Below are 24,549 nucleotides of genomic sequence, written 5' to 3' on the forward strand. Positions count from 1 at the left end.
TTTTCCAAAGGTCTTGGGGATCATCAAAATCTTTTCTGGCAAAATTAAGACGAGCCTTAATGTTCTTTTTGTTTAGGCAGTGGTTTTCATCTTGAAACTCTGCCATGCAGACTGTTTTTGATGAGTGTCTTTCTTTTGGTGGAGTCATGAACACTGACCCTAACAGAGGCAAGTGAGGCCTGCAGTTCTTTTGGATGTTGTTGTGGGGTCTTTTGTGACCCCTCGGATGAGTCATTGCTGCGCTCTTGGGGTCATTTTGGTTGGCCGGCCACTCCTGGGAAAGTTCACCACTGTTCCATGTTTTTGCCATTTGTGGATATGGCAATCACTGTGGTTTCCTGGAGTCCCAAAGCTTTATAAATGGCTTTATAACATTTTCCAGACTGATAGAGACCAATTCATCTCAGTTAAATTGTGTTTTAACAGGGTCGGGCAATCACTTTTTCACACAGAGCCATGTCGGTTTGGATTTTTTTCTCCATTAATTTTAAAAATTCATTTAATTTAAAAACTGCATTTTGTGTTCAATTGTGTTGTCACTGACTAATATTGAACTTTGTTTGATGGTCTGAAACATTTAAGTGTGACAAACATGGAAAAATATTAGAAATCAGAAAGGGGGGGGGGCAACACTTTTTCACAGAACTGTATAATGAGTGGTCAGCATCCAGCAGATTTATGCTTTATACCTCTGCATGCGCTTTAAAATGTTGCTACTGTAGTACTTGCTGTACTATTGTGGTTATACTGCCAAGGAAACTGTCAGGCAAGTCAACATGGAAGGTGTTGTTAGCTTGTATTTGATGGAGCTCCATCTTTGCTATTACTAAAGAAAAGAGCCGACAGAAACTGTTTGGCAAAGGCAAGTCTCTTTAAAAAAGACATGGAAGGTGTTTTTGTCCAGAATTATTGTCATGTTCCGACACACGCTTTAGTTACGTGTAGGCCACGCCCCCTAAATACAGCACCTACGCCCTCAAAGGATGTCTATTTTCTGACCAGCAAGAGGTTTGTCGAGATGGATTTTGGAGTTAGGCTCGTTCCCAGGCGACGAGAAACAACACTTTGGAATGTGACGTTCAAATGATGCAAAAAAAACCAACAAATGTAACACAATAAATGCTGCTAATCGTTAGGTGTTTGTTTTAGTCTTGACAACGATGTCTTTTTTGGCCGGTAACACACATGAGCAACGTGGCGTGTTTTCACAATCACAAACTTGTTTGTCCACAAGCGGGGGGGAGCTGAAGATGGATAAGTGAGTCAGCGCAACGCGATAGCTGTGTGCACGTTCAAGAGGTTGCTCCGAGGACAACACGTCCTGCTTGAAACACAACTATTTCTTAGAAAGATACTGTACTTCTTGTCATGATGGAGACATAGCGCAGTCTTTGTCTTCCAGCCCAGCTTGAAGGTGTTGATCTGGGAGCTTCTTTTCGGTCGGCACACTCTCAGTCTATGTAAAACTGTTACATTTGGACTTTCTGAGAAGTGGTCCTTCCAATGAGTGCTGCCAGACTAATCAGAGACGCCATCAGGCGCAGTCAGTCGTGATCACTGATGAGGAATGAATAGGACTTTAGACTTTAAAGTGTTCCCTTGTTTATTGTGGGGGATAGCTTCCTACATTAGCCCGCAATAAGTGAAACCCGCAAGGTAGCCAACTTCATTTTTTCACAATTATTATATGTTTTAAGGCTGTAAAACCCCTCACCATACACTTTATACACTTTTCTCAGAGAGACAATAACATTTTCTCACATTTCTCTCTTTAAACACTCTGAAAATAGTTCAAACCTTTGTTTGAATTTTAATGATCAACCTACAGGTCGACACAAGAAATTATTAAGTCACTCACGTGTATTTCACTCCTGTTGCAGTCCTCCTCCTTCGAACCGAAGATTCAACAAGATTTTACAAGCTAGCAAGCAAGCAAGCAAGCTAGCGATTACGCAGGGTGGCACAAAGGAGATTGATTGACAATGTTCTACAGCCAATCAGGACGCAGAAAACAATGGGCGGTGAAGACAGACAAGAAAGGGAAGAGAGAGACAATCAATGTTCCACAAGGCAATCCTTCTTAAAGGGCCAGGCTCTGCCTGTTACAGCGTTCATACCCTGTAATAAAAAAAAGAAGCACTAAAAAAATTCAGCGAAACAGCAAGTCCGCGAAAAGTGAACCACGACAGAGCGAGGGAACACTGTATATTACATGCACGGGAAAGGAAAAAAATACAAATGGGAAAAATTAGGAGAGAAATTAGATCAAAATGTAATAAAATTGAGAAAATATGAATAAATTGTAAATAATAAATAAAATTAGGGCTGTAAAGCAATTCAAATTCCTTTCTTTCAGCGTGCATGTATGACACACCATGGAGATTTTATTCTGTTCTCTTTGACAAACACAGCAGTTCAAGCACAAACGCAAATAAATCGCTAAAAAATAATTATAATGCTAGTAAATAAAATTCCCTTGTGAGCTTTTACTGCCATCCCATTGAGCGCTCTGTGAGCTCGCTCACTTCTGCCTTTGTCTCCACATACTTACGTGACACAAGCACTCCAAATACCTGTCTTAGGTCAAAGTAGGGACACTCGTATGCCAAAGTACGACTGTATAAATTACATAAAAATACCTGCAGTGCTCCGGCGGTTTCTCCAGCTGGGTCCAGTATGTAGTGTTTGGGACTTGCCGGGCCCTGGTGACGGTTCGGCTCACGGTGACAGTGGATGCAAGTGGCTTTGGTCTTGTCGGGAAAGCCATCTGACGGGCTAGGCTTGCCATTTGGCCACACTACGGTGTGGGCCCAGGGTCAAACATGATGTGCGTTAAATAGTGGCAGTAAAGGGAATTTATCATGTTAACTTTAACAGCCCTAAATAAAATAAATATATAATTTTTAATGAATAAAATAATAAATACAAATATCTAAGTTAGAATGAATGGAGACATTCAATAAGAAAAATAGGAATAAATTGTTAATAAAAATAAATGGAAAGAAAAAATGGGAATAAAATAAATAATAACTAACAACAAATAAGTTAGAATAAGCGGAGATGTTAAATAAGGCAAATAAATCAAAAACATTGAGGATAAATATATTTATATATGCTGGAGTAAAAATTATTTAATTGAATTTATAAGTAATTTCTGGGTATAGATAAAGTAATAACTTATTAGTGACAATTTATAAATGAATTTATTTTTTAATATTGTTGAATTTGTCCTAATCTATTTTGTTATTGTCCATTGTTGATGACTTTAAACTGCATCAAGTTTTTGTGCGTTGTGTCTTTCATTTTCTTGTAGTCGAAATAATGATGCAGGTTTTACAGTTGCCGCTTGGATTACCAGCTTCCTTAAGTCGCATGCTTTCTTTTGCTGATGGATGTAGACGTTCGTTTCTTTCAGCTGGCTCCTCTGCCTCAGGAATGCCACCTTGTTTTTTAGGTTTTTTTTGGCGAACTTTATCTTGATGGCAGGTGTGGTGTTGTTGGCCACCTGTTACATCATCTTGTTCTCCTCCTCCACATTATCACAACTTTTTCTTTGATGAAGTGTGTGCAAATAGAGCAAATAGATCTAGTTGTCCTATTACATACATTTTGGAATGTACTGTAAACAATGTCCTAACATTGTATCCAATTTTGCATAATACTATCACAAAATATTGCTATAATATTGTATCGTGAGTGACTTACGATGTGTCACTACGTACAGGAGTCTCATGTGTGCTATTTGTGCAAGCATAAATCCCACGTTCCTTGAAACCAAATCCAAGGCGAAACTCAAATATTTGTCTTATACATGATGTGTCGTTCTACGGCACCAAACGACTGATCTGGACCAGGAAATGTGACCTTTTCACACCAGAAGTTAGATTTTACCCTTCAAGTTGAAAAAATAAATGCCTAGTCTTTCTTGGCAGTGATTGAAAAGATTCTCCCGCTAGGCTTTAGGTTCACTCAGAGTCTAAGCAGACACACACAAACACAAAGACACTTTTTGGCCATGTTGCTTTTTGGCTAACACACGCCGAGCTGTTTGCGGTGCGTCAGATGGATTGCAAAGACAACAGCCAAACAAAACTGGACTAGCTCAAAGTCAAATCATATAAAAACATGATAAACTGAAATAAAAATAAAATAAACTGAACTGGGATGAGTTGGAATTACCATGAAAGAACACAAACATGTTATTAGGACTTGATGATATCTCTCTTCACATTTCTGTCACTGGCATTTTCACCAGGTCAGCCAAAACAAATGTGATTTAAAATCCCAAAACTGTTAAGGTCAAACACGTAACAGCAGTCATGTTGACTGACTTAACTGTTTTTAAGGTCAGTGTGGACCCATTTGCGTCTGGTTTGGTTTATTTTGGACACAGTCAAAAAAATCCGACAGAGTTGAAACGCACAACCCACGTGACAACGCTCACTTCTCTGATTGGTCATCAGGAATGTAAACAGGAAGAATGTTTGGAATAGTGCGTGAAACAAATTTACAAACACAACATAGATCAAAGCAACAAAAATAATTGTTATTATAATTATTACAATTCACGAATAAGCTCTCCGGGACACGGCCAAAAGAAGACGTCTGACTTGCTAACCGCTAAAGTGAAGACTACTCGAGTAAGTCGACTGCCTCACCCGTTTACTACCTGTAGTTACGTCACATTCCGACGTTTTGAGTCAAACCTTATTAAGTTCATTTGTTGTAGTTGTGCACTTTATAAGGCGTTAAAAGTATGACATAATGACTGGCTCAGCTTTGTAGTAACATAGCACCTGTTAGCACCTGTGTTGTTTTTGTCCTCAGCTAATATCACATCACTTTGTTGGTTAGTAAGGTAAAAAAAAATAAAAATCCTGGTAAAAGTGTGCATGTAAACATGATGCGATAAATGGTTGCAATAACCATCTTTTATTCATTAGCTTATGCATTATTTTGCCATTTAGGATTTCTCCACGGTGGTACAAATGGAACAGTAGCATAATAATGCTTGTGAATATGTTGTCTTGAAAGGGTGGTTGTTTTGTTTTATATTCTGTGGAATTACAACATTTCTTCATGATCCGTGATCGACTAGTGAGTCTCAAGCCGCCAATCTGTAATTGATTGCTTTTGTAGTGATGGGAAACTCAATTCCTTTTCGAGTTCTTATGAGTCACTCACTGAGTTACCTGTCACAGAGCGCATGTGTGACAAGTTGCACAAGTCTTCATCGAGTACCGAAGAGTCACCCGACCACCACTTCCTGCACAGCCCACACATGGGCAAGTAAGGCGAGTTTATTCATGGAGCACCATTCGTACACAAGGTAATTCAAAGTGCTTTACACTTATAGATGGCGGTCCTGTGGAAAAACTGTGATGCCATATAATGACAATGACAATCAGCAATCCAATTGAAGCGCAGCCCTCTAGGTTGCAATCAAATCCAAGTCCATAAGTGGTGATTAGTTAAAGGTTGTGTTTGTTGTCACATTTTTGGAGTAGCCAGTGTTTTTCCTCTTCTCCTTCGCTGGTATGACTTCATATTGCGAAACTGCAGCGGCCTGTACGCAAACATCGGTGATGAAAAGCAGCGGAGGCCTGACAGCTCTTGAGTGAATTTCCACAAGGTCTCTCCTCTTAAAATAATTTCCCGCTTGGCATCTAACTCAACATAGCAAGTCTATGTGTGCATCACATTTTGCACCCTGCCTTTATAAGTCCAGGACCACCTTAGACACTTCCTGTATTCGGTACATCAACACACAGTAAAATACTGCAATAACAGCAAATGTTTGTGTATTTGTCCTGCTCAAAATAATGCAACCTCCTTCTCTGTTTGCATGATAAAGATGTACCAAAGCTGCAGCTGCACTGCACACACGAGGTCATGACCCCAGAAAGACACGATGGGGGTCCGCCCTGCTGATGTCACACTCTTGGAAGGTGGAAGAAATGAAGTCCAAAGCAGAGACGAGGTGCATCAGAGGTTTGGAAGCAATTTTTCCACCCGTCTTGTTGTTGTTCTTGGACCGCTCCAATCGTCTCTCCCAAGTCTTGAACCACTGCAGGGTTTCACCCGCACATAAGTACACATTTCCATCACAAAAGCAGCAGGAGCAACAAAGAAATGCATTCCCACTGAGATCTTAGACTAAGTTACTTCATGCAGAAAGTGACAGGAGCGAGAATGTGGTTACTGACTGCTTTGAGCTCACGGATGGGCTCATTTCTGTCAAACCTAGGTGCACTCCAGACCTCATACGAACCTAATGCTATTGTCACGAACCAGTGTACTGACTCACTGTTGGTGTGAGCCTGGAGCTTGTTTTCCAGAGAGAAGATGATAATAGCATGCGTTCAAGCATGCAGCGTGTCTATTTTGCTGTTTTGGTAGTGGTCAGTGCCCCAAATCCAGTTTTAAAATAATTGGATGGGAATGGCAACAACATCGTCAATGCCATTGCGGAAGGTCTGGATGATTCCTTTTAACTTTAATCCAAAATGACCGCATACAACACGCAAGGGATGTGGCGCATTAGCATGCCTGGAACGACAAAAACATATTTGAAGTAGCTCCCGTCACCAGGAAAAGTGAATAAAAAAACATGAAAAGTAGGCCTGTCACGATAACAGATTTTGCTGGACGATAATTGTCCCACAAATTATTGCAGATAAACAATATTATTGTCAACATTACGTAATGAACGTAATGACAATATATGGCATAATAATGCGAGTACACCATATCAAAAGCAACTTCCATTTCTCAAGAGTATTTAACATTGTAATTGGGAATGTCAAGAGCTTTTAAAAAAATTAAACAAGCAAAAAAAAGACAGAAAAAGACCAATGAACATAGAATGAACTCAGTCTTTTTTTTATAGCAAAAATTGCACTTAAATAAAAATCACAATATTTCTGAATCGGTGTCACTTTCGTTGTGGCAAACGGTGCTCATGTTTTGAAAGCCGGAAGTGTGTTGTGTGTGTTGAGAATGTCTGTTGACGGTTAACACGAGTGAAGAATAAACGTGCACCTCGTCTTTTTAACTCAGACTGTGCACGTCGTCAATGGGCGTGGTAAAATGCTCACTTACACTAAAGCGGTAAAACACAACACGGTGTAAACGCCCATCCAGCCTGAGTTGCACACACACAGCCGCACCAGCATGCTCTGCCAAACTCAGCTAACCCCACTCGCTTCCACTCACGCGCCGTAAAGGAGGAGTTTCAAAGTTTTTTCGCCGACGTTTTGACATGTTTAGTTCGGGAGGGGGCAAGCTAGTGCTTGTGACGAGATTCCGCCACGCGTGAGTGGTCTGCCAGGGAAATACTTCCCCACACGAACGTTCCTTCTCCTCACGATGACATCATTTAATTCACATTACATTCACAAACGCGAGATTCCGCGTTTTAACAGTCAACATGTCAATTTATTGAGACGGGCAAAATGATCAACATTGTTTTGATTTATTGTGTGATTAATTGATTTATTGTCATGGCAGCCTAATGAAAAGCAAAACAAATATATATAGAACTACAATTTAACTTTATTCTGTTGTTTCTTTTTGGGTTTTTTAATGTTACAAACAAGATGGAGTGCTTTTAGATTGAGGAGGGGCTTGCAGCAGTGCCCGCTGCTCGTTTATTATGGCTAATTGGTTCCAGACCCGCCCGTGATAAGTGCATTTCCACAAAGTAGGATTCCTTATTTTTATATTGAATATTAGTCAGAGCATAGAAAACCTGTTTACTTCTTCTGTGTCTTCTAAATATGTTTTTAACATTATAAGAGTCGTCTAGACATGAACTAACACCCCTACATCATATAGTACCCAATATAGTAGACATAATCCATTCCATCCATTTTTTACCCCGCTTGTCCTCACTAGGGTCGCAGGGGTATGACGGAGCCTACCCCAGCTGGCTTAGGGCAAAATATTAGGGCGAGGGATTTGAGATTTGAGATTCATAATTCGAACCCAGAACCCAGCTTGCTAACCACTAGGCCACCGTGTGGCCCTTGTAGACATAATAACAGAAAATAATCTGAATACTTTACTTACTTAAATACTTTTCTTTAAATACTCTGTTGCTTTAAATGTGCACCCCAGGGGAGATGAATGGGGGGGCGGACAGGAAGTGACGTTGGAGGTTCAGTGTTGAATTTTAGTCTGGTGTGGGTTACTGCAGCAACAGTAGCCTGTGTTTTTATTCGGGATTTTTTATGAATAATAAGGGATTTAGTAATAATTCAAACCTGCAATAAACCTGTTTCGGCGATCAAGTCTGGTGCTTGTGTGTCTCACCGAACATTACAGTAACAGTAACTAGTGACCAGTGTAGAATACTACATATCATTCACGGTGACTTTGAATGCATCTTCTGCATGCCTTATATATGTATTTTAGTTCGTTTAGCCATTTTTAAGCCTGAAAATGCTTAATTTAGGCAAAAAAAGTAAAATTTACTTCAATATGCTTAGTTTTTGACAAATAACAGCCCATATTCACCCACGAACCGTTTTATTTTCCATCTGGAAAATAATTGGATGGGAATGCCTGTTGTGAAATAGTTCAAAACTGCAATAAAACCTGTTGTTCTAGCGATCAAGTCTGGTGCTTGTGTGTCTCACCGAACATTACAGTACCATTAATGACACCCGGTGAGCAGTGTAGAGTACTACAAATCCTTCACAGCATCTTTGAATGAGTCTTCTGAATACCTTATTTTAACTCATTTAGCCATTCTTAGTCCTAAGAATGCTACATTTAGGCAAAAAAATGTAAGATTTTCTTCAATGCGCATATTTTTTGATGAACGATAGGCCATATTGACCCTCGAAGGAGCATGATTTATTAATGAACATATTTTTGTAAAACCGTGTTAGAGTGAAGCCACGAGGACAAGGAACGACTGTATGTGCTTTCAGCGGTCATTCGCCAAAAGTCTCTTGAGTAGATTTGTTGCCAGGGTGCGATGTGTGCAGTCTATTTTTACCGTCTATTTTATTTTCTCTCTGAAAAATAAGTGGTTAGGAATGGCATCAACATCTTCAAAACTGTATCTAATATACTGTAATACTAAGTTTGGGTGCAATTTACACCACCACTTTTTGTGTAACGAGGGCAGCTGGCAACTAGGTAGCACCGTTAGTGTTGTTATTGACATTTAGGACATTTCAAGGTAGCTAGCTAGCTAGCGGACAAGTGTGTCATGTTTATATAAGCGACCACAGAAAATCATGACATGTAATTACACTCTTTCCCTTTGCGGACAAACACCAGATGTCAGCGGTGGCTCGCTGGCTTTGGACGCAGTGTGAAAAGGATATGAGGTTTTATTTCTTAACTGGAAAATGCAACAATTATACGACCGGTCAAGCTAGCAGAGTTTAATTAAGAGCAAATGTAGCCTTATAAGTCAATCCATATGTATATAGGCTAATGTGGTTAGCTTGGCATGTGACGATGTGTTTTTTTTTTTTTAAGGTAGCCTGCTGTGAATGGAATGCAAGGAGAAATCATTAAAAGGCAACTTTATGATTCTTAATGAGGATTTTGGTGTGTTTGACTGTAACAGTCAAAGCCTTCAAGCCCTTCTCACTGCGTTTATGTTTGCAGGGACTGCTGTAGGCTGACGACACAGGTGGTGGCCACTGCCGGACATTTCTCAGCAACACCAGCAGCTGTGTGCATCCTGAACGTGTGCCATTGTGATGCTTTAACAGCTGAAACGAGACACAACAAGACGATAAGAAGACATCAGACCTAAGCGACCACATTAGCCGACATAAACAGACCTCAAACAAAACATCCACGTGTGTCTATCGCCTACTGTTTACACCAGAGCTGCCCAAGCTTTTTCCAGTGAGGGCCACATAGTGAAAAATGAAAGGATGCAAGGGCCACTTTGATACAGTCAAACCTGTCTTAGCGGCCACCTGCATAGAACGGCCACCTGCCTATAGCGGCCACTGAAAAAATCCCCCGCAGAAAATTGACGTGTATAGCGGTCACCTGTCTAAGGCGTCAATATCTGACTGCATATAGCGGCCAAAATGCCGACTCAAGCAGAAGCTTCAAGCACAAAAAAGTTTCGTTTTTTAAGCAATGAAGCCGTCGTGTGTAGACTGCACAATCATTCACAAGATCCACACAAACTGTCAGTTGTTTGACATAAAAAAAGCCGTCTTCTTTGGAGCTTGTTGCAGACAGTGACACCGTTTATTTCCTGGTGTGAGACAATGTGCACTGGTCAATACTGTAATGCCGCTTGTTGCGGGGAAGGAGAAACTCACGTCGCCGATGCACTTTAATCGCTTTATTAACAGCGGTTTATTAACCTACAGTAGTAGTTCTTTACAACTTTTATCCGCAGTCCCAGAGTGCCCTCTACTGGTCAACATTGAAAATGACCGCCAACCTGTCTATAACGGCCACCTGTCTATAGCGGGCACTTTTGTCGTCTCCCTTTAGTGGCCGCTATAGACAGGTTTGACTGTATTTTGTAAATGTAGATACAGTGGTGTGAAAAAGCGTTTGCCTCCTTCCTGATTTCTTATTTTTTGTATGTTTGTCACACTTAAATGTTTCAGATCATCAAACTCATTAAAATATTAGTCAATGACAACACAATTGAACATAAAAATTCAGTTTTTAAATGAAACTTTTTATTATTAAGGGAGAAAAAAATCCAAACCTACAACCTGAAAAAGTGATTGCTCCCCCCTGTTAAAACACAACTTAACTGAGATTAATTGAAATCTAGCAGTGTGGAAAAGGTTATAAAGCCATGTCTAAAGCTTTGGGACTCCAGCAAACCACAGTGGGAGCCATCGTCCACAAATGTCGAGAACATGGAACAGTGGTGAACCTTCCCAGGAGTGACCGGCCGAACAAAATGACCCCAAGAGCGCAGCGATGACTCATCCAAGAGGTCACAAAAGACCCCACATTTGTGGTAAGGTCAGTGTTCATGACTCCACCATAAGTTATCGCAAACGCTTGATTGCAGTTGTTGTTGCTGGTAAGGGTGGCCCAAGCAGGGGGCAATCGCTTTTTCACACAGGGCCGTGTAGGTTTGGATTTTTTTCCTCCCTTAATAATAAAAACTTTCATCTAAAAACTGCATTTTGTGTTCAGTTGTGTTGTCACTGACTAATATTTAAATTTGTTTGATGATCTGAAACATTTAACTGTGACAACATGCAAAAAAATAAGGAATTAGGAAGGGGGCAAACACTTTTTCACACCACTGTATATACTGTATATACACATATAGATATATATAAAATGAATGTAAGTGTATGACAATGTATTATTTTAATACAATTAATGGGGGCTTGATGTTGTTTGTGCGTGAATGATGGTATGAATTTTGTAGTTTTCACAGTGGCAGCAGTGAACCAAACACACTCACTTATATCTCCCCTTCAGCTGTCTGGGTGTGTGTTTGCCTTCTCAAAGGCCTTTCTTCTGCACAGAGTGTACGTGTTGTCATGCCGACCTCCTGACCTTGACATATGGTCCCGTAGCGCCCGTCACCGTCCTACCACTGTCAGACAGACAGCTGCATGTGAGAGAACTTCTGGAAGGTATGACTTTTGCATTTGTTTTTATGTTTCTCTAAATGTTGAATGAGTCATTTATGTTTCAACGACACCGTATTAGTATCGATGATGCATGATATGACGCAGCGTCACATCACTCCTACTTTTTTTAGCCTTAACATCTAATGCAGGGGTGTCCAAACTTTTTCCAGCGAAGGCCACAGAAAATGAAAGGATGCAAGGGCCACCTTGGTATTTTGTAAAGTGATATGCTAAGATATTTCAAGGAAAAAATGCTTCAAAGCCTTTTTTACTATCATGAACTTTGGTCTTTGCTCTTTTCTTCGCCCCTTTTTGCTGTTTTTTTTTGCCAAATATTTAAACATTCTTCGTATATAATCGTTGTAAATGTTCTTTTCGTAATACTTAGACTTTTTCCCCAACCTAAATTTGTTTCTGATTGCGACTTTAAAAAGTAACGTATTTTTTCTTTCATCTTTCAACTCTATGCGACTAAAATGACATTATTTTTCCTCATAATATGAGTTTATTCTCATAAAATTGTGACTTTTTTTTTCTTGATAGTTGGACTATAGTCCACCAATCTCCTTCGTGCAGGACTGCCTGTTTCCTCTTGTATGATCGCTAGCTGCTGGCGATCATTCATGCTGAATGAAGGCAGAAGTTACGCGGCTGTAGGGCACCCGGAGTACTGTAAATGAATCTTCGGTTCATGGTGGACGACAAGGAGGAATATGTTTTAACAAGGATACAAAAACGCTACATATTTTTTTAAAAACAGCCACAGGCCGCAAATGACCCTGGGCCACACTTTGGGTACCCCTGATCCGATGAGATTCGTCACAGTTCATTTACAAAGATAATAATGCACTGTTGTATTATGATATCTGAATCGACCCGCGCTACTACAGTATGTTACCTCTCATGTAGATCATAAGATCACCAAAATATTAGGAAACACTTCTCAATGTGAGTGTAGTTGTCCACTGCTGAAAACTCCATAAATACACACCTTGTTGTATTATGTCAACCAAAACAAAGCATTATTATCTTTTGTAAAAGCAGAATTTTAACAATAAACATTTAAGAAAAAAAAAAAAATTAAACTTAGAGCTCTTTTTCACTATTGAACAAAGTTTAAATAATTATAAATGGAAATCAAATTGTTTTTTTAAATATTAAAATAATAGTAGTAAGGGGTTTGTGAAGACAGAATTTTTATAGTAATGTGATAATAATAGAATTTTTCATGCTCATAGAGCTCCATTCTTTGTTGAATTGAAAATGTAATAATATTCCATTTAAATGAATATTATTTACTTCAAAAAAGTAAAAAGTAGACACAGAACAACGTGTTTTGGCTCAAAGGGGTTGGATTTTTGTGTTATTTTTGCCTAATATTTACTGCAAAGCACTGGGGGTTGGTGGGGGGGGTTGGGGGGGGGGGACAAAATGTACTGTATCTTTGCATGTATTTGTAAAACTTTATTATTAAGACATCTGCTGATACACTCATATTCTATTCTTTTCACTGAACATACTCTAATGTGTGTATTGTGTTGCATTTACTTGCACTACCACACCATGATGATGATGGTGATGATGTTCTCCGATTGGCTGCCCAGATAAGGTGAACGCAGGGTAACAGGAAACAGCCTTCAAGAGGCATACCGGTACTTTTTTATACTGAAGCTCAACAAGCTTGATTGCATGTCGCCACACTTACGAGGACGTTTCTTTTTTCTTTTAATTATTTATCAGATCAGGCCCTTGTTTCCAAGTAGTTTGTTCCAAAAAACAAACAAACAAACAAAAAAGCCCAACAACGTCCCCTCTTCCTGTAATTGCCCACTTTCAGGATAGTGTTTATCTTCCTGGCATCCCAAGAATGGCTCCTCCTCTTCCCAGTCTTCACTTGTTTTCCTATTTTTTTTTAAAGACTGGAGGAGTCATTTTGCTCCAAACTTACGCAAGACAACTTTAGCCAGAGACAGAAAAGAAAGAATATTCTTGCTTCTTTCCGGCATCATGATTGAGGCATCTGGTGGGAACATCATGTCTGCTCAGACATACAAAAAAAGGAAACAATTTTGGACACCGTTGACATTTTTGGTAGCCGAAGCATAATAAATAGCTCTCCAAAATATTGTTAACATTCTTTCACAAGCTTATAAAAGCATGGCCTACATGTGTGATGTTGTTTTGTGATATTTAACAAAGCAGCCTCATGTGTTTCTCATCATCTGTCATGCGCTTTTATTTCATCATCACCTTCACATATGAGTTTAGATGACAAAATGAACTCGTTTTGCTCACGTACGCAAACGAAAACAAAGTCTGGATTCTATTCGTCTTGAAAGGCATCCAGCAGAGACATACACGCCTTGCATAATCACAGCTGAGAGCTGGTGACGTCAGAGAGAGGAAGCAAGATTGTTGATTTTCACCTCACAAGTAGCTGTGATTGGATACTGTCGCCACCTGGTGGTCAAGTTAGCGTGTGACATTCGTGTGCCTACAAGACACCATGATTGCACTTTTTCAACATTAAATAGGTTAAAAATATAAATAGAAAAATATAAATATTTCAGCTGTAAACAGTAATGTACAAAGTGAGTATTTATATTTAAAAAAATATTTGATCTTACATTGTAATTCAATAACGAACAAGTCTTCAGTTGTTTTCTTACTTTTTTATATTTAAAAAAATATAGTGTAATATTAGAAATATTATATAAAATAGATTAAATAACTACAAATATTTACAAATATTTCTATTTTAATAAATATTTTCATTAGGTAACTACCAATCAGTAAAAAAAAACTAAACTTGCTGTTTTGCTGTTTCCTTCACATGTAAGTCAACATTCACTGGTAGACCACAAGCCACACTATTTTAAAACTATCTTGACAAACCCATTGTCAGAAACAGAACAAAAAAAAATCTCCGGACACAATTCAAGTCCAAATTGCTGAATAATCATTACTATCAGTGATTTAAATGTATGTTGGCATGTTATGATTCAAAACAAAACACAGTTTTTGTTGCATCAGTTGTTTTTTTTTAATTTAAATTAGTGCGAGGGAAAATGTTGAATGGATGATGCATGTCTGGTTGTGGAAGCTAAATTCTTTTACAACAGTAAGTGATGTAAGGGCAGTGAAAGAAATAATCATAATAAATAATAATGAATGAACAAGGTGGAGGAGGTGGTGATGACACATGAATGAAAACAACAGGGGAGGAGTAAGATGGAGAAAAGGTTAGTTAGTCGTCATTAAATGTTTAATTAGAGTGCAGACAAACACAAATGAATACCCCGACCCTCTCCAAAAACAGATTATTTACACAAAAAAAGGGATAAAAAGCGGACAATGTGTAGTAAGAAAGAACAAACATTTCACAGGAAATACAAGCTGTCCTCGAACACTTCCTGAGCTCTGTGCCATCTGCAAATCCCCAAATTTGAACAGCAAATTATTAAATGGTAGAAAAGTTACGTTTTTAACGTTATGACAAAAGTAACAAAAAGCGACGACATCTAGTGGAGAAACAATTGAAAGTCTAGTGTAGCTCATTTTTATTTTATCCTCCAATCAATATCCACCAATCAAAGAAAAAGTCAAAGTTCATTATTACGACATAAAAGTCTGGAAAAAAAACAATATTTCAGTATGTGACTATATTTAGCTTACATACAGGATGGAATGCTCAGAACCTCGGAACCTAACGAGTGGATTGTTCCCACCCTGATCCTCGCCCAGCACGCAGTAGGAATTCTTACATCTTGACCACACCCCTCAAGATATGTTTAAGATAGGGATGCGTCGATCCACATATCTGCCAATACAGATACAGTTCTGATACCAGAGCTGTGTTTGTTTTAATATTCAACCACGCCAAAAGAATATTAGCAAATGTAGCTAAAAGAATATCAGCAAACATAGCTGGATGAGTTCACTGCTTCACAGACAGTCAGACAATACAGAACTCTTAAAGGGATAGTTCTGATATTTTGACATGAAGTTGAATGACATCCCCATCAGCAGTGTAGTCCAGCAACAGCGACTCACCCCCCACTTGGTCTTTTGGTGATGCAGAACGTAGTTCCGCTTAGTTGCTGGGGACATTTAAGTAAAGAATTTGGCTTCTCAAAACAATATGTGTTCAAAAGAGTAATACATTTGCGTCACAAAAATGCCTTCTCCAAAAAAATCTGACCTCACAAAACGCTCGGCGTTATATTTGTCTCCCGCCGTATCCCTATTTTCATATGTACGGGATGAATGCACTCACGGTAATGCCACTCTTCTTCCGCGACGGAGCGCTGCGGCCATCTTGTTTACGTATGTGTTCCACACCGGAAGAAGATGCGAGTGTGTTCATCCCATACACATGAATGCACAGGCGACAGTGCGTAGGGACACGGCGGGAGACAAACATAACGCTGAGTGTTTTGTTTTTTTGTGATGCAAAAGGTGTTACTCTTTTGAATGCATATTATGTTCCCAGCGACTTAGCAGAGCTACGATCTTCATCACCAAAATCCGACCAGAACTGGACTTCGGAGACCAAGGTCGGGGTAAGTCGCTGTTGCTGGACTACACTGCTGATGGGGACGTCATACTATCCCAGACTATCCCTTTGACGTCGCACGTGACTTCCGTGTCGCTACATTACCTTTATTGTTGATTTTACATGAGGTTGTAATAAACTCCGCTCTACAGGCAAGTATGATATTGTAGCGACCCGGAAAAAATGTGTTATGTTGATGTCCGACTGTTGTGTGTGGCCGTGAGTGCGTCAGTGTGTGTGTGTGTGTGTGTGTACGACAATAGTAGGGGGACGGTTACTCTTTTGGCAACGTTTGCTGAGAACAGCAAAACACGGACATGACTCGTGGATCGGAAATCCCCGCAGATGGTATCATCAATATCCGATACGTGAATTATGCTGGTAACGGAACCCCATACTGGAACGGATCGACCGCATCCTGGTTTAAGACCAACTTCCCTGTCCTCTTCGTGCTGTCAGACCAGTCCAGTGACAGCTGGCCAGTACTCTGAGCTAAATTCAAGTTTTTACACCAACTTTTCTCATGTGTCTAGTTTTGTTTTCAGTACCAAATCCTCCAAAAAGAGACAAACTGATTAAATGTTGCGAGTGATGACTGAATTTAGCCCTGAGAAACAACAGAGAAACAGTGACATAAAAAGAGGCATTTTGTGGTCTTCTTTATGTACAAGCTAATCTATTAGAAAAATAGTGAACAAATAAATGCGGGCCGATGTTAAAAGATGGCAGAGCACAGCCAGAATATTTTCTTTTTGCAAACACGGAGCATGTTTATGTCGTTTGTGCCTTTTGACAAAGAGGAATGATAAAATAAATAGACATGGCACCGGAAGATAAGACACTGCCTCTCGCTTTGTCAAACAACTATTCAGTGTCTTGTTGCCTGAGAATCAGTCCACAGTTAATGTTGAGATAAATTGGCGTCGAAGCACAAAAATCCATCAAACGGCTGCAGCAAGAAGTCTTTAATACTGAGAAGAAGACTTGGAGGAGGTGGCGCTCCAGACACTTGAGGACCCACCCCTCTTGGGGGGTCCAAAGTCTTAAACCCAGTACTGGTTCTTTTTCAAGGCCGGAGTCGTCGTCCGACAGTGTTGCAGCAACTCTGGGTCGGCCTCCTTGGAATCCATGTTGGACATGGGGATGTTATTGGCTGGGTCAGTTTTACGAAATGTTTCAGTGCCGGCCACTTCTCCGTTTTTCGGCTTGGATGCTGCCGTCTGGACGTTGTGCTTGCCAGTCTTGTTTTTGCGCACCAGGTAGTACGCCAAGACGGCTGCCAGGAGCAGGAGAATGAGGATGACCAGGATGGGTATGAGAATGGACCACACATTGCCCCGTCGAGAAACCACGGGGTTCCTATGGGAGCCGGTGCCAGAGGGGGATGCGGAGGTGGCCTCTGCTTGGGGCTGGTCCTTGTTGGCTTTCCAAAGGGGGCTTTCGGGAGTCACACGAGGGGACCCACTCACTTCATTGTTGTCCTTCGATGGGGCCTCTGAGGGAACCCTCAACAGAGTGGCAGGGTAGACCCCAGAGGTATTGTAGGGCCCAGTTTGAAAAGAAAGCACACACTCTGCTGGGGGGACTCCATGAGCCTTAAGCAAGAAGCGTGCCTCATCTTGAGTAACCCCATCTTGGGACGCAGAGGACCTTTTTGGGATTTCAACAGCAACACGCCCTTCATCCAGGTCTCGTTGGCTGAACGAATCCACTGGCTGGCCTGCACCAGGACCTCCAGATCTGACGAATCGAGCTCCTTGTGGCTGCTGGATGACAGTGAATGTTGGGTAGGTCCTAGTCTTGTTTGCCAGGGGCGTTGCATCTAGAAGCTTTCTGTCCAGTTGAACGAGCGAGCCTTGGGGTAGTAGAGGATCCTGAGCAATCTTGGCCAGAGGCTGGACTGTGATATTGAGAACAGATGACACATTAGCCGCTCGACTGCGAGCAACGAAGGCCACGCTGTCGCGAGGTGAAGTGGACTTCACAAAGCGGACGCTGACTCTTCCTTCTTTGATCTGTTTCTGGGTGAAGGCTGAAGTGGGCTGCCGGTCTACCATGACCGCTGCGTACTTGGGGACACTTGTGATCTTGTAGAGGACGTCCTCCTCCACGGGACCGCCGGTGGTCGCTCTCAACATCTCTTCAGTCACAAGAGTCTCGTCATCTCCTTGCTTCACCTTGATCTCTGGGGCTTTGTCCAGAATGAGGGTGCGAGCAAGTACTCCGATGTGGAGCGTGTGCGGCTCTGTGTCATGTTCACCGTCCGATACAATGAATTCCACAAAGCCGTCCGCGAGGCTGCCGTCACTTTGAAAGCCCACCTGCTCGCGGTTGATCATCTCTTGGGTGAACTCAGAGAGGGTGTCCATGGTGTGGGCATCCACCAAGTGCCCGTTTCTTGGCACTTTTGTCACCTTGAAGTGGACCTCATCTGGTGGACTGTCTTCATCGTGGGTGTTCAGATGCTTCTGGGTCAAAATGGCCATAGACCCTTGTAGGACCTCTAGTAGCATGTCGATGGTGACGAGCTCAGGGGATTCCGAGCCGCGTCGTTTGATGGAAACATTAAAGATCTCCTCCAGGACAACAGAGTCGGCTGGGGAGGTCAAACTACGACCCTGAGACTTCAGACGGGCCCTGAAGGAGAAGCTGTCAAAGGGGGCTCCTGAGTCGTCATGGAGATACTCCAGCTCGCCCTGGGTCACATCCTTCTGCATGAAGTAGGGTGCATCTCGAGGTAGGTCCTGACCCCCTAGGGTGATGCGTCCATGGTCAGGGTAGCGCTTCATCTCGAAGACCACATCTGCCTCAGCTCTCTCTGACTCAGGAAGGCTGGCCAGGAGGTTGGAAGCGTCCAGGATGGACTCATCAATTGTTTTCCTCTGGCCTTGTACGATTTCCAGACCTGTATGGAAACAATAAGTGCATTTCAGTTGCTGTGAAGGATCCAACAATGAGTCAGTTGGTATTCAATCTACGGTATGAATCAACTTGGCTCATTCATTCATTCATTTTCTACGGAGGATTCAGCAATCGTTTTATATTAATTCATTCTCAAGGTTGGAGCCTGTCCCAGCTCATGTAGGTCAAAAGGCAGACTGCATCCTGGACTGGTTGTCAGTTAATAAGCTGTGTGAACCACTACATGACCAATGACTAGTGTGAGCTTGGGTTTGAATATGAATAGCTGCAAATGAAAATTAATTCATAGGCTGGCTGTACCTAAAACCCTCTTCCAGACCTCCCTCCACCCACCCCTGTCTGTTGTTCCAGCCAGGTAACTTCCTCCTGTTCAGACTTGGCAACTGGTCCCGGCTTGACCAGAGGTTCCCCTCGTGACTTTCCTACGGTTGCCTGTTCTAAAGGGGGAATGTCTAGAAATCCATCCCTTGAGCAGGAGGCTACATCTGGCTGGTTGTCTGGGGATGCACAACATTCTGTTCAAGCTGGGCAGTTGGAGCCGTGCCAGTTTTCGGTTTCGGTGGAGTGACTGGAGTCTCTCCACTCTTCTACTCCGGTGGGGCGGCTAGAGTCGCACCACTTACCAGTTTTGGCGGGGTGACTGGAACCACTCCACTCTCCGGTTCCTGTCCACCACCCTGTATTATTTTGGACTTTGGGATATTTAAGATCGATCCCTTGGGGGCTTACTGTCATTTCACACTTGACAGTCATGCTTTCATTGTTTATTTTCCTGTGCGTTGCATTTTGTTTCCTCCCGAGTGGCCTGGACTTCTGGTGGATGGCAGCGCAGCAGGGCACACCTGCTGCTGATCGGCAATTACTGGTTCTTTATAGCATTTGTCACGACTATTCCTACCTTTTCCACAGGTAGGGATTATCCTTGTATTTCACACATTTACCTTTGTTCCTCCACAGCTGAGAGGAGATGTTGCTGTGCGTGGCGTAGTACGACACGGTGATGGGCAGCATGTGACGAATGTCCGGGGCGGGCTGCGACGACAGGATGAGCTCCATAGAGTCCCTCACCACCCAGAAGGGGTCCTCAGGCATCTGGTGCTCATAGAAGATCACTCCTGACTCCAGCTAAGGACGAGGAGAGACAGCATTGAAAACATACAGTAGGACAATAACTAAGTTTTCCACTCAGAAAACTCATTATTTTTTATTATTTTTAGAAGCGCTCAGCTGACATTTTTCAGCTGACATCTTCTTCCCTCTGGAAGTAAAAAAACCCCAACAAACCCACAGGGAAATTGGCGTTCTGCATCTAGTTGAGATTGAATGTCGGAATGCCGAGGCTTGTTTTTTTTTCTGAGGTCACTGTGTCCTGAACTCAACTCTCTCTGTCTCACGCACTCAAGTATAATAATGCTTACACACACACACACACACACACACACGCACACACACACACACACGCACACACACGCACACACACACACCCACACACACACACACACACACACACACACACACACACACACACACACACACACACAAATAGACAGCAAAGAACTAAAATAATCACAATGAGATGTTTCTGCTCAGCAGTTTGCAGGGTTGCTGCTTATGCAACCCAAGTGTTGATGGAGATGAGCGTATACATTTTATATGACACTACACAAATAAAGTCCCATCCAAAACTAAAACCATCTGTGTGCATCTTCAGCTGACTGTAGAAGGCTAATGAACTGCTCAACAGGTCCCCAATCAGTATGCTTTGTACCCAAACAGAGCCTCTCACAGAGGTTAGGCCCACAAAAAAGGTCTCTGGAATGTTCTTTGACCTCGCACATGCACACGTACACACACACACACACACAAAATACAAAGTGGTCACCTGCGTTTGGGAGAAGCGGCTGATTTCCTCCATCTGGTTCTTGTCGTTGGCCATGATGAGTCTCCCCAAACGAGGGGGGTGGACCAGCGAGTAGCTGATCTCATTTCCATCCTCGTTAGTCACGGCCCCCAGATTGGCACTGGTGATGGGCTGCCTCGTTCCTGCGAGTGCGCACAGCACACACGCACACACACACACGTTAATCAGCGGAAAATTAAGTTCATCACTGAAGCAGTTGAACTTAAGCAGACTCCAGAGTCAATTTAGTATGTTTTACATGCTTTTATATGTACTGTGTGTGTGGTTTTTAGGTTGGGGGGGTTAGCGTTGGCCATATTGATCCATGATTTTTTTTATTAAGTGAGGTTAATCGACAAGATGGAATTGGAAAAAAAAATGGTTTGCTTCATAATAATACCATGAAATTTGTAAAATTGTCAAGTAAACTACATTTTACTGGGACAGTGAATTAAAACATTTGGTTATTTTTTGTATTACATTGCATACAAGACTATGAAACTATGACTATAAATCTGGATTAGTCATTTTATTTTAATTTTATATTGTTGCTTTTTACTTCATTATTTGTATCCGTTAAATGTAATGCTTGTTATTTTATTTATTTGTTATTAATCTATTTATTTCATTATTTCCATTTTATTTTCAGGTACACATGTACACAAATGTTGACCTGCATATAATCTATCTATCACAGGGGTGACCACAGCTCACTATACACAGTGTAATACATGAACACACATAATTAAAAAGTACAAAAATGGAATTTACTTCATACTAAAAAATAATAATAATAGTAAAAATACTGGAAATAAAAAGAAAGAAACACCCTAAAGGTTTTTAAACTTGTATATTTACTGTGGCACTGCTGCTTGTCTTGACTCCTTTTACAGGATTTTGACATCTTACCTGGGAACACCATCAGCTCCTCTTGTGTTACCATGGTGATGGTGAGGGGCCTGGCCGTGACCACGAATCTGTAGAGAGGAGACGTGTGCTCGCCGTCTGTCACCGTGAAGCTGAATCCGCCTGACTCCTCACCTGCAGACGCACAGAGTGGACTTTTAAAGACATTTATTTGCAGCGTACTGACAGTATCAGGACTTGTCATTCACATGACCGTGTTGACTCTCAGGTGTGTCTGTGTCCTCCTCACCCTCGTGGATGAAGATGACCTCCCCCTTGTTGATTTGAGCCTGTGTGAAATTGGCAATGGCTTCCTCCGGGAACTCCTTGAACGCCACCATGCCGCTGGTTGGCGTCTCTACATTGTAAACCAACTCCTCTGCGGGGGTGTCGGCGTCGTCCGTGGTTAGCATGCTGGATGTGATGTCGGCCTCCTCGCCAGCGAGTAGCTGGGAGAAAACAAGATGGTGGAGATGTGATGGATGCACCAAGCGGCCAGGACATTAGGTACCCCTTACATTACATTTTTTTTTGTTATCTTAGAGGGTCTTACAATATTTTAATAATTGTGGCTGTAGTTTGGACCGCATCATCACCCAGAGCTGGTTCTAATATTTTGGCACTAATTTAGCTAGTTAACAAGAATACCAACCGTTCAGTATGACATTTTTGGCATAGCAGCTGTCTAAAACATGATTGTTCGCATGCTTCTTGGTTACATCACTTGTTGCTAGGCAGAATTTGTGGCTCACATTGATTGGTGCACCAAAGAAGAGTGATTAAAGCAAATGGCTGCATGCCATTCACGCTTGCTATACTCCTTGGCAGCTTAGCAAAGAAAGGACAGGGAGGGTCGGCTGATACAGTTGCACTAACTATTCAGTGTCTTATACTGTATGTTTATTTTTATACTGCTCTATTTTTACACTCAACTTTTCTTTAACTTTATATGTTTTGCATTTTTATTGGGCGGCAGTGGCTCAGGAGGTAGAGCAGGTTGGCAAGAAACTGGAAAGTTGGCGGTTCATTCCTCGCTCCTTGTTGTGTCCCTGGGCAAGGCACTTCACCCACCTTGCCTGCAGTGCTGCCCACAGTTGTGTATGCATGTGAATGAATATTTGGTGGTGGTCGGAGGGGCTGTAGGCTCGATTTAGCAGCCACGTTTCCGTCAGTCTACCCCAGGGCAGCTGTGACTACAGATGAATAATGGGTTCGCTTCACTGTGAAGCACTTTGGGTACCTTATAGAAAACCTAATCCATTATTATTATTTATACCCATGAATGAATCACTACTCTGCATTTGTTGTTATTGGAATGAATGCAATAAAAAGGCCGAAAACAAGTTAATTAAATAAAACATCAGAACTGTTTTGGAGACTAAACCTGTAGATTACCGCAGCCAATCAAGTTTTCTATCACATTCCTGAAAAGAGCCACAGCAACAACAACAAAACAGCACGTTTTTAATCTCCAGGAAAAAAAAATAAAAAATCATTCCTGCTAGACGGAGCAAAAAAAATCAATGCTTCCCAGGCCGACGCTAATCTGAGCAACAGAAAGCAGCGAGCAACCTCCAAGCTGTTAAATGCAAGTCTTAAAAGTCAGGGAAATGTGTAAGAGGTAAATTGATAAAAAGCACCATGTTTCCATTTTTTTTAGCATCATATTGTAATACAATTATGTCTCTAATTTGATCTAAATTATGGGGAAAGAACGTCTTGGAAATAACTGAAATGCAGAAAAATGCAACACTGATATTGTTTTTCAGATAATTACATAATCTTATTATGTATTAATGGATTTTTGGATTGCTTTTTGTTTTTTTAATATGATAAATATATTTTTAAAATATGCGATAATTACTTAAAAGACATACTTTTAAAATTAATATTTACTGTGTATGTAATATGACTACTATTATTGTAATACATTTTTAAATCAAATATTTTACTATCAACTAATATTGGTTAAGACATTATTTGGGTTTATTTTTGTTTATTATGTAATATATACCAATTACTTTTGTGTTTTAAAAACATTTTATATTCAAACACTTTAAGAACAATTATATTTTACTAACATAAATAATAAATACTTGTAGGATAATTTATTTTATCAAGTAAATCATGATTTCTTTTGACTCAAATAATTAGCAATTTATATTTTCCTGTTGGAGTGAAAATACACTATGTGAATTTTTAAGAATCACAAGTTAAATTAATTAACTAATTAATTAAATGAAATTTAAATAAACCCACAAACAAACAAGCTCAACCTTCAAATGAGGTCACATGCATTAGAATCAGATGTGACGTCAGAATGCAGTTCCTTGATGCCGCCACCAGATGGCCACATTAGCACGCCCCACAAGCATCAAGCCGGCATCGTCTGCAAACCTGACAGTGAGTACTGAGGGGCAGTGCTTTTTAAAAATGAATGCTTTATGTGGCGATCGATGCTTTTACAACGTAAAAGGATGAACTATATAAATGCAATAAGCTGAGCTGACTCACAATGGCTCACATTTCCTCTCTCAGACAGTCATAATAATAATGCAGTAGCAGATGTTTAAATAACTGCTGGAGAACAACCGTTTGAGGGCCTGCAACATATCTGACTGTGGCTGCCTCACCTTACAACTGTGCTGCCACCGAATCTGGACTCTGGC

At 41.1% G+C, this 24,549-nt stretch overlaps 1 protein-coding gene and 2 long non-coding RNA genes across 3 annotated transcripts in view; 2 read left to right on the plus strand and 1 right to left on the minus strand.

Annotated features, from left to right (window-relative positions):
* The first annotated feature begins 4,466 nt into the window (after positions 1-4,466).
* LOC129180880 (uncharacterized) lies at positions 4,467-10,435 on the plus strand. The gene is made up of 4 exons (XR_008570309.1): positions 4,467-4,640; positions 5,202-5,329; positions 5,855-5,991; positions 9,628-10,435. It is a non-coding gene; the product is annotated as an uncharacterized LOC129180880 (long non-coding RNA).
* A 921-nt stretch (positions 10,436-11,356) lies between these two features.
* Positions 11,357-23,412, plus strand: LOC129180881 (uncharacterized). Its single transcript, XR_008570310.1, has 3 exons — positions 11,357-11,600; positions 20,032-20,234; positions 21,868-23,412. It is a non-coding gene; the product is annotated as an uncharacterized LOC129180881 (long non-coding RNA).
* cspg4 (chondroitin sulfate proteoglycan 4) overlaps positions 14,638-24,549 on the minus strand; it is a 73,112-nt gene continuing 63,200 nt past the window's right edge. The window contains exons 7-11 of the mRNA XM_054775158.1: positions 22,131-22,329; positions 21,884-22,015; positions 20,957-21,117; positions 20,016-20,199; positions 14,638-19,057 (exon numbers count right to left, since the gene is read on the minus strand). Of these exons, the coding sequence (XP_054631133.1) occupies positions 17,196-19,057; positions 20,016-20,199; positions 20,957-21,117; positions 21,884-22,015; positions 22,131-22,329 (2,538 nt within the window). The 3' untranslated portion in view covers positions 14,638-17,195. The remainder of the gene's footprint in view (positions 19,058-20,015; positions 20,200-20,956; positions 21,118-21,883; positions 22,016-22,130; positions 22,330-24,549) is intronic.

This window comes from Dunckerocampus dactyliophorus, chromosome 5, assembly GCF_027744805.1.
Source record: "Dunckerocampus dactyliophorus isolate RoL2022-P2 chromosome 5, RoL_Ddac_1.1, whole genome shotgun sequence".
NCBI classification, from domain to species: Eukaryota; Metazoa; Chordata; class Actinopteri; order Syngnathiformes; family Syngnathidae; genus Dunckerocampus; species Dunckerocampus dactyliophorus.